This window comes from Pelodiscus sinensis, chromosome 1 (genome assembly GCF_052426305.1).
Source record: "Pelodiscus sinensis isolate ZL-2025 chromosome 1, ASM5242630v1, whole genome shotgun sequence".
Lineage (NCBI taxonomy): Eukaryota > Metazoa > Chordata > Testudines > Trionychidae > Pelodiscus > Pelodiscus sinensis.
In genome coordinates this window covers 236671752-236687170 of record NC_143052.1, presented here as the reverse complement: position 1 = coordinate 236687170, position 15419 = coordinate 236671752, and the positions used below count along the sequence as shown (strand labels likewise).

The following is a 15419-nucleotide window of genomic DNA, read 5'->3' as shown; positions in this document are numbered from 1 at the left end:
AAAATGGTTCTCAGTTGTCTACACTGGCCCTCTTGCGCAAAAGCATTTGCACAAGAGGGCTTTTTCCCAAACGGTAGAGTCATTGTATTTGCGGAAGAACACTGACAATCTTACATTAGATCGTCAGTGTTCTTGTGCAAATTCAAAGCAGCCAGTCTAGATGCAGCCACAGATTTCTCCAAGGAGAACACTGATGCTGTACAAAGATTTCACTCCTTTTACCCTATCATCCCCTCCCATCTTTTGAACCTCTGCTCCCTCCAACTTTCTCTCCACCACCAATCTCAAAGAGCCTCTCCCACTTGCAAGACCGACCCATCAGCTGATCCTCTTGAGCCCAGCCTCCTACCTGACTTTGGAGTTCATGGAGTGCATAGTCCCCATGCTTACCCACTGGCTTTTATGTATTTATGTTGTTCTATGAAACTGTAACAGTTCCATTGCTATGGGGACCTTCTGTGGTCTCTGTGAGGTGGGGTGGATTTCATCCTAAAAGAGTCATGAAATGGTAGCATGCATTGCACATTAAGAAAATACCAGGTAGGTGTGCAAAGTGACACTTTAAAATAATGTTATGATTTCAGTTGGATAACACCAATTTAATTTGCTTTTTCCCCAACTCATTAAAACTGTCTACAGGGTCTTAAATACAACCTATAATTTTCTATTGTCATCATGAGTAGGTGAGAGCAGGTCAAATTCCCACCACCTGATGTGGTGAATTTCCAAATATTTTCCTCCTCTGCTTTGGAGATTTTAATTAAGAAAGCCAGGAGAACTCTTGTTATATATTCAGCAAAGTATTATGTTGTTATTAGAAATGGACCTGAGCCACCATGTTCAGATCTGAACTTTTTCAATATTTGGGGCTATTTTAGTTCATCCTGTAGAAGAGATATGGCTAGTCATAAAGTTTGGACCTAGACACAAACTTTTCCAAAGTTTAGGAATTATTGGATCTAGAGATTTGGTTTAACTCTCTCCTCAGTTATTATGTGCAATTGCCCTTTTGTTTCATAACGTGGAATTTTGTTTTTGGATTTTTAGACATTTTATTCATTGTTTATTCAGTGCCAATACAAAAGATAACATTCATTCTTCTGCTAATAGTTGTGCCATTGCCTCTGTACCATTAAAGGAAGCCGAATACTGTACTTTCTTTGCACATAGTGAAAAAATATAAATAGGACTTGGGTTTCATCAAATTTTTGCATGCATTTAGTATAGATGATATGCTAAATTCTTTTAACTTCTGAATTCTATTTTGAATTGTGAACAGAAAGAAAATGGAATTTTTCTTTCAGTGGTGCTTACCAAATTTTTCAGATCAGGTGTTTGTTGGACCAAATCAGAAGTACATTGTAAGAGATGAGGCATAGTGATCAATTATACATCTCGGCTACATCTAGACTGGCACGATTTTCCCAAATGCTTTTAACGGAAAAGTTTTCCTTTAAAAGCATTTGCGGAAAAGAGCGTCTAGATTGGCACAGACACTTTTCCGCAAAAGCACTTTTTGCAGAAAAGCGTCTGTGCCAATCTAGATGCGCTTTTGCGCAAAAAAGCCCCGATCGCCATTTTCACCATCGGGGCTTTTTTGCGCAAAACAAATTTGAGCTGTCTACACTGGCCTTTGCGCAAAAGGACTTTTGCCCGAACGGGAGCAGCATAGTATTTCCGCAAGAAGCATTGATTTCAGACAGTAGGAAGTCAGTGTTCTTGCAGAAATTCAAGCGGCCACTGTAGACAGCTGGCAAGTTTTTCTGCAAAAGCAGGTGCTTTTGCGGAAAAACTTGCCAGTCTAGACACAGCCATATAGGCCCCCATCCAGGAAAGAATGTCATCCTGTGCTTAACTTTAAGCATGTGAAGTCAATGGGATTTCTCATAAGCTCAACCGAAGCACATGCTTGAGTGCTGTATTGGTTCATAGCCGTATCACAGAAGACAGAATTATGTGATACCATCGGTGAGATAACATGCGTCTGGATATTTACAATAATTTACGTTAACATACAACCCTTTTCCAGCAGATTCTGTAGTCATTTACCATCAGGGGCTTGAGGCAAAATTAGCTTGATCTGAGTATTCAAGCATTTGATTCCCTGCAGAACTTCTAAGAACCTTTTGCACTGTGCTTGGAACTGGTATCAGATTTAGTTCAAAGGTCCCAAAATGAACACTTATTACATAAGAACGTTGCTATTTTCTCCAGAATGGGGAGGTTGGGGCCTTGTGGAAATGTCTCACATTTTTTTTCTCTGCTGCCCATTTGATGGATGGTCTTGCTGCTCCTTCCTCCTCTGATTGATAACCCTTTATATCTTCTTCAAACACTGCCTCAAACCTAAGCTTAGGCATTAAAGCTGGTCTTCTTATTCTAGAAGTTTGATCCTTCCTGTGTAGGCTTCCTCTCTGGCCTTCAAAATCTGACAGTTTCTCTCTTTTCTCTAACAGTTCCATTGGCACCATCTCCTGCTGCCGAGAGTTTGCTCCAACAGAACATGCTCGCAGCTGTGAACTGAGCATTCGGGAGACCACTGAATGAGAACTGCTGCTATCACCTGGGCATGAACACAAAAGGGAATGATTTTATTAACAATAAAAGAGAGAGTATTTTATTAAGAACTATTACATGAAAATACTTAATATAATAAAGTATTAGTCTGAGATCATAAGGTTACACTGGAGCTGTAGTGTTTGCAGCAATTACTGGAAAATAAAGTATATTTTATTATGCGGGATGCCTTAAAAAAACCCTATATTTCTTTAGTAGGGGAGAGACACAATTTTTGGTGGATAACACATCCTGTATTGGGCTTTGCTCTACCCTTAATACATGAGCATACTTTGCTCCATCTTACTAGCTCTCAGTGCTGCTACTGTCATTATTATATTTAGTGCAGCAGACACATTCTTCTAAGGTTTAAGTTCTGCAAAGATATTCAGGCAGATAACCAAACCCATAGTTCTGAAGCATTACAGAAAACATCCCCTAGGACTGAATGTGATTAGTGAGAAGGTTTCAACTGAAAAACAGGATGACTTCCAGGTCACCTGTAATTAACAAGACAAAAAGAACCAGTTGCACCTGAAAGTTTGGCTTCTAGGCCCTTTGATTAACTTGGGTGTATCAGAGCACAAGCCTTTCACGGAATTCGAGTTCCCTAATCTTATTAGAAACACACCCTCTAGCACCCCAAGCACTTCCTTGGTCTCTGGTACAAACTTTTGCCTATCTACACCAAGGTGAACTAGTCCTCTTGCCCTATTTATTTAACTAAGCAAATCTCTGCTCTTTTATTACTTACAAGCCATTTGAAATCTAAAGATGTAAAAATAAATTAGCTATACTATTACATAATTACTCATAACAATACAGGAACTTCTAAAAACAAAAATACTTGAAAGATTATAAAACAGATGACATCCAACTGCAATTAAACACATGCATATAGTTGTTTCAAAGAAAATGGACATTTTCTTAGATTTGAAAGAGGACTGGAGACAATAAGAAGTGGCCTATATCTAGCCAGGTAGGGTAATCAGTGCTACAAAGTGTCAGATGTATTGGCCATGGAAATATTTACGTCTGTGAAACATGAGAATAATGACCACTATTTTGCAATTTGGCTATTTTGTTTTACCCATGCTGCCTGGGACACTCAAGTAACCTAAATCCCAGATCCTCACATATATTTAGATGCCTAAGTCCCATGGGATATGTCAAAGTGACTAATTTTCTTTATATCTCATTGACCCAATGTGTTCTGCTGAAGTTTATTTTGTCTTCCCTGATTATTAACCAGTGGGTAGCACAAAGCTTCTGATTATTGTAAACTCCCTGCATAGATTCACTGATTGTACCTTTAAAACTATATGCCCTGAGCTAGATTTTCAGCCCAGCCTCAGCTGCTTTGCACCATTCCTGGGCTATGTCCCAAATTCTCCAAAGAAAAAATAGGAGATTTGCTAGTGGCAGCAATAAGGGAAGGATTAGGCCCTAAGAAAGGGACTGTGATAGCTCTTCTTATCATATGCTGTTTTGTGCTGAAAATTTTAACACATTTTTAGCAGGACTGATATCCCTTGAACCATAAATCCTGTTAGTTGCCTCCCATTGTTCTATATCTATATTTTGGAATCTCTGGCAATAAATAACTTTGAAGGTTTTGGTGGGGTTCTTATCAACCAATATATGCACAAGCTAAAGTGGGTAGTTTGCTCACACAGATCACAAAAACATTCTTTGATTTCAATAGGGAAAAAAAGAAATGGAACAGAGTAAATCATTTTACACATGCAGGAAACATGCAACATTTGGCTTTTCCCCTTTTCCCACAAGGATGATTAAAAATACCTTCACTGCCATTTTTTAAATTTTGCCAAAAAATGAATAGTCATCCTCAACAGCCAAAACACGTGTTTCAGGAATTCAGAGGTAAACAAAAATGGAAGGATGTCTAATGGACTTGATCTCCACTGGACTCCATCCATTGTCCTATTACCCAGGACAAGGACAATGGATAGAGAGCTAGCTCAGCTAAGAGACCAGTATTCCATGCCTCGCTCTGACACTGGCCTGCTGTGTGATCCTGACAAGTCACATCACTGCTCTAAACCTGTTTCTCCTCCCAGTCTCTGTCTTGTCTACTTAGATGGAAAGCTCTTCACAGTAGGACTGCATCTTACTATGTGTATGTAAAGTACATAGAATTTGTGGGCCTGATCTGTCACCATCATACAAAGAAAGTATTTGTCACAGTGGAGATGAGGGAAGAGATAATAGACACTCTGGGACATACTGTATCCGAATCCCCAGTGACTTCCTAGCTCTTGAGATAAAGACATGGGATTCTGGGAAATATGACAGCCAAAAGACACTCTAGTGTTCCATCATTTAGGGAACAAAGGGAATGGCACCCTCTGATTTTCTGAAAGGTGGAACTTCTGGGGGCCTATAGATATTGGTAACTTGATGTGAGAAAATTATTCAGGCAAAATTATAACCTATTAAAATTATAGTTTTAGTCACTAAAAAGTGTGTTATGTTTTGTTTGTCCCCACCTCTCTCTCCTGCTTAGTGTCATTTACATATTTGATGTTCATTAGTACACTTATTCTTAGCTTTAGTATAAACCATCTCGGTGCTTTACATTGAAATAAAGAGTGAGCCAGCAGGCTGGTGTATGTACACTTGTCTGTTTGGAGGCAGGGAACATAAAAATTCCTGTGAGCATCCAGTCAGGGTGCCTAGACATGTCTGGGGAAATTGCAGACTTGGAACTCAATGATTGCTAATGTGCAAGGTAAGGTTCAGACTGGCAGAGTCTCAAGGAGTTTGCGGAAGTGGCAGGGAAGTGACCCCAGCAAATCCCTCCCTTGCTGAGGCACAGGGGTAACACATGAGCTTATGGTTCTCAGTGACCTGAGCAGATGACCACAGCTGGTGTGATATGAACAACACATAGGGTACGTCTAAACTACATGCCTCCGTCGACGGAGGCATGTAGATTAGCCAGATCGGCAGAGGGAAATGAAGCTGCGATTAAAATAATCGCGGCTTCGTTTAAATTTAAATGGCTGCCCCGCTCTGCCGATCAGCTGTTTGTCGGCAGATCGGGGCAGTCTGGATGCGCCACGCCGACAAAGAAGCCCTTCTTGATCGGCACAGGTATGTAGTCTAGACACACCCATAGAGACAGAAAGGTGAAAGGGATGTGTCCCCTTTAAAGAAACTTTGGATTTTGTAGGAGATGATGTAAAATTCATGGAGCAAATTCTCTATTTTTCACTGTATCCTTTTGGAGTAGTATGCAGAGTAAAGTGTGTGTTGTGTTACCTGTAAAAGCATCATGCCTTGCTTTTTGTTGTCTATCTGGATAGCGAGTACCATAGGGTAAAGAGAGGAAACGCACATTTGTGGTGCTAGCCTACATGCAAAGACAGAAAAACATACAGTACATTTAATTGTGACAACGTGGATTCAGAAGCAGAACCAGTTCAGCATGCAGGACATTCCAAGCTGTTAACTTACACATTTTAAATGGGCCAAATTACCATAGGGTAAAGAGAGGAAACGCACATTTGTGGTGCTAGCCTACATGCAAAGACAGAAAAACATACAGTACATTTAATTGTGACAACGTGGATTCAGAAGCAGAACCAGTTCAGCATGCAGGACATTCCAAGCTGTTAACTTACACATTTTGATGGGCCAAATTCAATCTGAGATAAATGGGGGCAAATTGCTAAGGAAGATTCTGGATTAAAGACAATGGAAAGTTAGTATAACAATAGAGGTGCTGTTTTGGCATTCAGTGATGGGCCAAACCAATGAACTTACACACTAAGGGGCTGTAAAGCTGTCTTACTGTGAGAATAGCACCTAGCAACAAGATCCAAATAAGCAGCTGTGGTTTTTTAGATAGTGCTGTTTTTGCGCTATACCTGCCTTCCTTCAGCACTTTCAGTGGCTGATTCTGACCCCATTTACAGTGAATTTACACCAGTCCAAACAGGATCAGAATCTGGCCCTAATATGATCCAAAGCCAGCTGAAGTCAATGGAAAGAGTCCCAGTGACTTAAAAGGGCTTTGCCTTAGTCCCTAGGGCCATGTCTACTCTAGGCGATTATTTCAATTTACTAAGTTTGTCTTCTGGACACAAATTTGAAGTTCCATGTCCTCACTATGGGGAAGAATCAAATGTAGTCTGAGGTAGCACATCCACATTAATGGAGCCTGCCTCAGACTTAGAGCCCGAGGAAGAACTCTGGGAAGTTGCGAGAGGCCCCCCAGGGGCCAGATAGTTAGTCTACACTAATGTTATTTCTGATTTACAAATTCAGGAATAGCGTTACTCCTCATGGCCTGATCTACACTAGGATTTTAGTCCAAAATAATCCCATCAAAGTCAGATTTGTGAGTGATGCTTCCACGCTACCAAGCCTGTTATTCCAGAATAAGGGGTTTCAGGATTCAAATTCTGTACTCCTGCTTTTCATGAGGACTAACACTATTCCTGAACTTGTAAATCCAAAATAATGTTAGTGTGGATTCTCTGGTGCCACTAATTCAAACTTACTGGCTTCCATGTGGCTTCCCACAGTTCCCCAGAGTGCTTCCTGGGGCTCTGAGTTGGAGGTAGCACGTCCACATTAACAGAGCTTGCCTCGGACTACATTCAATTCTTCCCCGTGGTGAGGATATTGAAGTTCAAATTTGTAAAATTGGGTGCCCAGAAGTCGAATTTAATAAATTCAAAATAATCTCCTAGTGTAGACATAGCTCATGAAAAGCAGGTCTACAGAGTTCAAATTCCGTGGTCTCTTATTCTAGAATAGCGGGCTTGGTAGTGTGGACACGTAGCTTAGAAAATTGACCTTAGGGGGTTAATTTCGGACTACGGTCCGACTGTAGCCCAGGCCTAGGTGTGTCTGCTTCCCTTGTTTTGTTGCACACACAGTGAATGACAAGTTAGCGCAAGTTACAGTGGTTTACCGTTTAAAACCAATCACACTGTGTTCTGACCGACTTACAAGTGACATGTCATTGACATAACTTGATCACATCATTGTTGAATATGGCTCTTTGTTTCCAGGTGCTTTCCTCTTTCATTGCTCTGTGTGAAATATTCATTCTAACTATTGCAAAAGCAAACTTTTGCAATTGGCTGGGGTCCGAATATCCAGAGACATACAGGTATTTTTATGCCCTGATCACATGAATTGTAGTTTGCATAACAGTTACCGGTTTCCCCCAAGGTAAGCTGTTTCCTTTCCAGACATTCTGCCTCAGGCTGTGCTGGCGACGGATGAGAATTTCTTTTGCCTGTTTCTCACTTGTTTCTGTTGGCAGGTTGTGCCTGTTATAAGACGGTGTCTGAAATAGAAAGTACATTTATTTAACTCTTTTCCCAATGCACATTTTCTGTGTTGGCTGAAGCAGCACAGTCCAGCATGCTACTGGGAACAAGGAACTTCTCTGCGGTTCTGTTCCTGGCTCTGCCATAGATTCACTACGAGATCTGGCATACTTTTTTTAACTTCTCTGGGACAGAGCCAGGCTTTCAGTATGGCCCCCTCATACCACTCTAGTCTTGCCCAAGCTGTGCAGCTATGGATTCCCCATTGTGGAGAAAACCCCAGGTGGTAGACAGCCAGGTCTACACTATCCTTATTCACATGCCAGAATGCTCAGTCAAAAAGAGACCTTTGGTGGCTCTGATTAGCACCACTGACCAGGCCATTAAAATTTTGGCTAGGACAGGACTGGTAGGTTCCCTGCCTGGTTCCATGCAGCTCCCAGATAGCCAGGGGCGCTCCGCATGCTACCTCTGCTCCAAGCACTGATTCCGTACCTCCCATTAGCCAGGAACCACAGCCACTGGGGGCTGCCTAAGAGCCAAAGGAATTGCCTGAGGTAAGCACTGCCCAGAGCCTACACCCTGCACCTACTTCCATGCCCCTTCCCCAGCTCAGAATCCCCTTTTGCATCCAAACTCCCTCTCAGAGCCTGCAGCCCCTCCCACACTCCAAACCCCTTTCTCAACTCCCTGCTGTACCTCAAACTTCCTATTGTTGACACCACCCCAAAGTCTGTACTCCCAGCCAACCTCACCCTCTCCTACACTCCAACCCGCTGCCCCAGCCCAGAGCCCCCTCCCACATGGATCCCTGAGGGTATGTCTACACTACCCTCCTAGTTCGAACTAGGGTGGTAATGTAGGCATACCGCACTTGCAAATGAAGCCCGGGATTTGAATTTCCCGGGCTTCATTTGCATAAGCGGGGAGCCGCCATTTTTAAATCCCCGCTGCTTTGAACCCCATGTAGCGCGGCTACACGGGGCTCGAACTAGGTAGTTCGGACTAGGTTCCTATTCCGAGGTGTACCGGTAGTTCAGAATAGGAATCCTAGTCCGAACTACCTAGTTCGAGCCCCGTGTAGCCGCGCTACATGGGGTTCAAAGCAGCGGGGATTTAAAAATGGCGGCTCCCCGCTTATGCAAATGAAGCCCGGGAAATTCAAATCCCGGGCTTCATTTGCAAGTGCGGTATGCCTACGTTACCTTCCTAGTTCGAACTAGGAGGGTAGTGTAGACATACCCTAATTTCTCACCCCATCCCAGAGCCCTCAACCCCTCTCACATCCCCCAACCCCTGCAGCAGCCTGATGAAAATGAGTAAGTGAGTGAGGATAGGAGAGAGCAAGCGATAGAGGGCAGGAAGGAGTGAGTGGGCTTGGAGCCTCAGAAAAGGGGTGGGATCTTGGGGCAGGAAAGGGGAGGGGAAGTGTGTTTGGTGTTGTGTGATTAGAAAGCTGGCAACCCTACCCATCCTACAGATTTGTGGCCAAGCCCTGGATGAAAGGATTTCATAAGCTGGAGGACACAAGGGTAGCAGATTAGTAGAAATGTTGGTGCTGCCCAGAACTCCCTAACCCTGCACCCCTCCCCATCCCAAACTCCCTCCCACCCACCTGCCTAAGGCTCTGGGATGTAGTTTGAGTGGGTGGAGGAGTCTAGGGAGCATGCTCTGAGATGGAATTTGGGTGCTGAGTACAGATTCTGGGTTCAGGCAGGGAATTGGGGTGTAGGAGGGTGCAGGCTCTGGGAGGCAGTTTGAGTGCAAGAGCGGGTGAGGGTAGGGCGCTGGGAGGGAATGAGGGTGTGGGAAGAGGCCTGGGGCAGTATTCCATGTAAGCTGTGCACTTGTGCGACTGCTCAGGAGAGATTCAAATGCCACCCAGCTGATTAGCAGAGCACCCACAGTTCGGCTTTGTGGATCTGCTGGGGGTGCACATTCTCACATGCCTCAACATACATGGAAACATTTATTATGCACGTGGATGGAAAAGATGAGAGGGAACTTTGGTCTAGGGTGCAGGCTGTGGGCCAGGGCAGGGGGTGGTGGCTCAGGAAGGCATGAGGGTGCAGATTCTGGGATGGAGTTTGAGTCTGGGAGGGCCTGGGGTGCAGCCTCTGGGAGAGAGTTTTGGGAGTGGGAGGCTCTGGGAGGGAGTGGGGGTGATTACCTGGGGCACATCACCCTGGCAGTAGCTCCTAAGCACGGGAGGCCAGGGAGGTCTTCATTTGCTGTTTGTCCCCGCAGCTCCCATTGGCCGCAGGGGCAGTTGGGGCAGGGGCAGCATGCAGACACACCCCTCCCCACAGAGGCTGCAGGGAAGTGCCAGCACCCAGCAGAGTGAGCAAGAAGGAATCTGCTTTAGCCCCACTGCTCTGCTGGTGCTGGGAGCCCTCCAACCCTTTTAAATCACCAGGGGGCAGTAGAAGGGCCAGGTGATGCACCAGCGGGAGCACGCAGGGGCAGCAGGTGGGGCCAGGGGAGAGACCTGGCCCCGGACTTTGCTGGAGCAGGGCCCTCGGGCCAGGAATATTCCTGTAGCCTGGACCCCAGCACTATGCCTGCTTAGGAATCAAGAGAGTGCAAAGAATCCATCTTTGTGCCCTTTCCCTCCCGCCCAGTTCTTGCACCAGATAAATCTGTCAGACCCAAGGAATGAAGGACTGATCCCTCTAATTCCTAGGCCTGTTCTCCTCTTCAGAGGCAGCCCAGCTTGGCATTTTATGTCCTTCCAACAAAAGTTTCCATTTTTTGCCAGCATTATTCCCCATCTCTGAGCAGCCGAAATCAGCCCCAGCTCATGGTGGGAGGGAATTCTTCCCCTATCATCCTATCGTGAGGGCAGGGTTTGCCTCCCACAGAGCAAACCATGAAACCTGCCCCCTCCTCCCCCAAACCTGGCAAATTTGCACTGAGGTCCTGAATCTCCTGAATAGCAGCTCTGGTCCCTAATGGCCCTCTCCTTCACTGAGGTCAAAATAATAACAGTCTTAAATCTCCTCTGCAGGTGATTTGCTTTAAAAAATGTACCTGCTGCATATGTTGAGGTAAATCCCCCTATTCCTGAATTCCACCTCAGCGCCATCACCTCGGTTGCCATGGCAACACCCTGCAAGTCTGCGGCTGTCACAGGTCACAGCTTGTGTGTGACTAGAGAGAGGGACTGGAAAGTGAAACTACATACACTAGGTGTTGGGCAACATCAGAAAAGAGTCACTGAGATCTTTACAGCTAGGGAAGCCTGACCCCTAGAGCTAGTTTCTGGGGTTATGGTCCTGTTAGATTGCAGACCAGAACTCAGAGTGAAAAGCTAGAAGCTAAACTCCCTTTTACTTTTTGTGCTGTAGGATGTGAGCATAATAGGCCAGATCTTCCGCTGGTATAAATCAGAGTGCCCCCCATTAAAATCCAGTTGACACCAGATGAGGAGCTAGCTTAATATTTCCCATTTACATTGTTCAATGCTGAGAAGAATAATTCAATCTTTGCAGCTGCCATTGGCTGTTGTGATGATTGTGAGGAGAGAAAACATGCTCTTTTGATCTACAAGCACAGAGCTTGGTTACAAGAATCACTTACATACCCTTTGTCGTACTTGATACAGACCATGCGCCAGCATGTCCTGCATGGACTCCACCTCTGCAGGGGAAAGCCTATGCATTCTGTGATTTCTATAGCTCCTGTAAACAGAAGGGAGTGATAAACAAATGATACTAATCACACAGGAATGACCTTTCCTATAAAATTATATATTTTCTTATGTTATTATTTCTAGAACACTGAAGACAGGAATGACACTTTCCTGGCCAATGATACTAAACTGTCAACAAAAGCTAAAAAAGAAAACTTCTTAGTTTGGGGGAAGGGAGTTTGCTCTTTGCATTAAGAATGTTAAGGACTAGTCGACTAGTCAACTATCCGATAAGTAAAAGCTTATCGGATAGTCAGTCGACTAGTTGACTAGTTAATTACCCCCCTCTTTATTGCCTCTATCAGATAGATGCAGCAAAAGGGGGGGAAGGAGGAGGGAAAGGTGTTCTACAAAGAGGCAGCACTGCACAGCTGAGCCCAGGCTCAGCTGTGCTGGGCTGCCCCTTTGAAAGGAGGAGGCAGCATACAATGGGCAGCACCACACAGCCAGGGCCGGACGGAGGCATGGGCGAGCCAGGCAGCTGCCCAGGGCACCAGCCCACGGGGGGTGCCTGATGACAGCTGTAAGGGGCGTGCGGTGTCCCTTATAGCTGCCATCAGGAGCTGCGTGCCTGGCTCCCGCAGCGTCGGCACCGTGGCACTGGACAGCAGAGCCCTTGCCCCCATGGCTGCGGGGCCCTGCACGGCCTGGCGCATGTGCCAGCAGCGCTGGCCGGGCTGGGCTGGGCAGCGCATGCACTGTGCACCCCGGGGGTGGGCCTGCGCATGTGCCCTGCACCCAGGGGGCGGTGCCACACGCCCAGGCCCAGGGTGCCAAAAGGGCTCAGGCCAGCCCTGCACACAGCTGAGCCACTGGGGATCAGCTGTGCAGTACTGTCCCTTTGAACGCCGGTTCTGTGTTTCAAAGGGACAGCCCCACTCAGCTGTGTGGCACTGTCCCTTTGAAATGCAGAGGAGGCATTTCAAAGTGGCGCTGTGGAGCCCGGGCTTAGCTGGGGAGTCCCCAGCTGACCCCGGCTCTGTGGGGAATTTCAAATCCATAGTGCAGCATGGCTCCTGCAGTCAGCGGGAGATTTTAAGTTTAACAAACAAGAGCTAAAAAGGACAGTCCCATAGAAATGGAGAAAGTTCAGGATTTACCAAGGGGATGTCACAGCCCCGGTGCTTTGGCTGGCAGGTCTAGAAAATGTTTACAGTTGTCTTGTAACTGGGGAAATGATCATCATGACAAATCCCAAAGGGAGATGGCCTTCTTGTGGACAGAGCGTAACTTGAGTCAATCTTTGGGTAGGTGCTTAAGGTGATCAAACAGCTTTTCAGTTTATGTTCATCACTGGCAATCTTCTAGTGCCACCACAGTGTTTGACACCCATGTGATGATGGCTGAGTAGAGGCATTCCTTGTACTCACCCCTTGGAATACTTACCCTTCCATTCTAATAATACATCCCTACCAAGAAAGCTGCCAAAACCAAATAATTGCATATGGAGGTGGTTGCTGGGTTCAACTAACTATGTCCAATCATTTGATTGGAACAGCTGACAAAGATATGACAAAAATCAAAACCAGCAGTCCAATGCTCTTCAGCCTTCCTCTGTGCTCATGCTTCATTTCTCTACAATAGAGCTAGTATAATCTTGATTCTATATGTCTGCAACTTCATAGTAAGTTTGAGGTCTGAGGTCGTGGTGTATAGCTCCCTCACTTATCTTAAGCTGCAAGAAAATGCGTAAGGCAATAACTTCCATTTTTATAAATTAGTGTTAAGAGGTGTTTACAGTCATTTGCAACTACCTCTCCTACTTGCTAAAGACAGGATAGAACCTGGTTGATCTGAAATGTTAACTGGATTTGCCAGGTCAACCTCTGTGAGAGCTTAGTCACATATACTAACAGGAAATGGAGAAAAGGGATAGAAAATAAAGGGGCATCACCATCCCTACTGAACCATAGTCAAAGTTCACTTCATTGTTCCCACTTATTTTCTTTTTTCTTTGCTTTCTTTTCTATGTATTTGTCCATTTTTTCCTTTTCTATGTATTTGTCCATCTTTTCCTTCATATTAAGTGATGTAATTGTGGTGAATGGCTTGATTAAAGGAGGGATTCCTTTAATTATATTCTGAAAGGCTTGTGCTTTCAGTTTCCCTTACATGAGTAAAAGAATGCAGCCTTTAATATCAAAAGAAGCTGCATGTAGAGTAAACTAAAAAAACAATTATCTGTTTAATGATTTGGGAACCTTGATGTTCAGATATGGATTAGTTTAGACTAGAGTTTGGGGTTCAGGTTCAAAGCAGAATCCAGGCTAAGATATGGCAGCCCAAATAATGGGAAATCATAGCTAATTTCACAACATTTCCATCATTTGTTGCATTTGCAAAATCCCCACTTTCTTTCCTGGATCATTTCAATTATTCATAGCATAACTAGAAAATAAGCCTTATCTGGTTTTGCATCTAACTTGAAAAGCAAAGCTAGAGAGATAGGTTGAGTTCAGGCATTTGTATCTGAACACTGCCAAAATTCAAATGTGTTAAAGACTCAATGTCTAGGCAGCCTGACTAGGGACTTATAAATGCACCCATTAGCACTCTAAATAGGGAAGTTGGGCTGTGCCTTGTTGAATAGTCCAATGACCACTTAAATTGCTAATTTTTTTTGTAATGGCTGCTTTTAAACTCTCTGCAGACCACTGAGAAGTGGGCCAGTCGCACAGCACCAGTGGCCCATGAAACATAGTTTGACAACTGAAGTCTTATGCACTACAATCCCTGATGCTACAAAGAGTAACTGCCTGTGTAACCACTTCTTGTTCAAGTTTGCCCTTTCTAGACTTAGGAAACCAGAAGCCTGTGGAACACCTGCAGAGTGACTTTTATATCAAGAATTGGAAAAAGGATAGGGGAAAGGATAGTGGAGAATGGCATCATGCACAGATCACCTCATCCTGATAATTTCCCCACTCCAGATCGACCCAATCTGGCTCCCCTCTGCCTGCAGATGTAGGTGGAACAGCAGGCCTTAGTTTATCTCAGTGCTTGTTATCACTTTGTTCTTTAGGTGACTCAAATAAAATACCCTCAGTTTCAGCTGAACTGAAATAGCAACAGAACAAACAACATGAAGATTATCTGTATTGTTCTAAAGCACAAATAAAAAGTGTAGTCTTTGCATGGGATTAGCCATTAACCTGCTATACTGATAACAGTGAGCCACCTGGAGAATGGAGAAAAGGTTACCTTTTCAGTTTAATTAGCACTCCCTTTAATTCATATTTCACAATATACAGTATAGTTCAAAAACCTGCTTTGAGCTAAAACAAGTTTGACTTGTTACCACCCCGATAAAACAATATTTATTGAAATTCTTTCTCTGATGCTTATTGAAACTTCCTGCATTTTATTTGCAGAGCCTAGTCTGGGTATTTTATTTGCAAAAACTTTACTGATATGATATTATTTCTGGTGCACAGTGATTGCCTATACATTTGTGTGGGCAAAAACCACCTATTCTGGCCATAAATGAACCTAATAAACTGCCCATATATTTTCTAAAAAATAGAGCTGATTACAAAATTTAAAAAAAAAATCTCCAAAAATCCTTATCCATTTTCCCATTTTTTGTTGTAATTTGAATTTCCATACTCTCCATCCAGTTCTTCTCAGAAGAAAGTAGCATCCTAATCAGATAGCCCTTGTGTAATTGTATCACTGGCAATGAAAACATTCAGGGGACATCTACACAGCAACATTATTTCAAAATAACGAAGTCCACGTCTACACAGCAGGCTGTTATTTTGAAATAATGTCAAAATACTGTCAAGCTGGAGGACTTCTTACTCTGACTCCTGTAACCCTCATTGTATGAGGAGTTAGGGAAGTCAGTGGAAGAGTGCTCTATT

The 15419-nt window shown here is 44.1% G+C and overlaps 1 protein-coding gene across 1 annotated transcript in view; it reads right to left on the bottom strand.

Annotated features, from left to right (window-relative positions):
* Positions 1-1622: 1622 nt before the first annotated feature.
* The window catches only part of SLC9A4 (solute carrier family 9 member A4), a 45812-nt gene continuing 32015 nt past the window's right edge, over positions 1623-15419 (bottom strand). Inside the window, exons 9-12 of the mRNA XM_006127647.5 lie at positions 11449-11545; positions 7751-7882; positions 5842-5932; positions 1623-2563 (exon numbers count right to left, since the gene is read on the bottom strand). Of these exons, the coding sequence (XP_006127709.3) occupies positions 2202-2563; positions 5842-5932; positions 7751-7882; positions 11449-11545 (682 nt within the window). The 3' untranslated portion in view covers positions 1623-2201. The remainder of the gene's footprint in view (positions 2564-5841; positions 5933-7750; positions 7883-11448; positions 11546-15419) is intronic.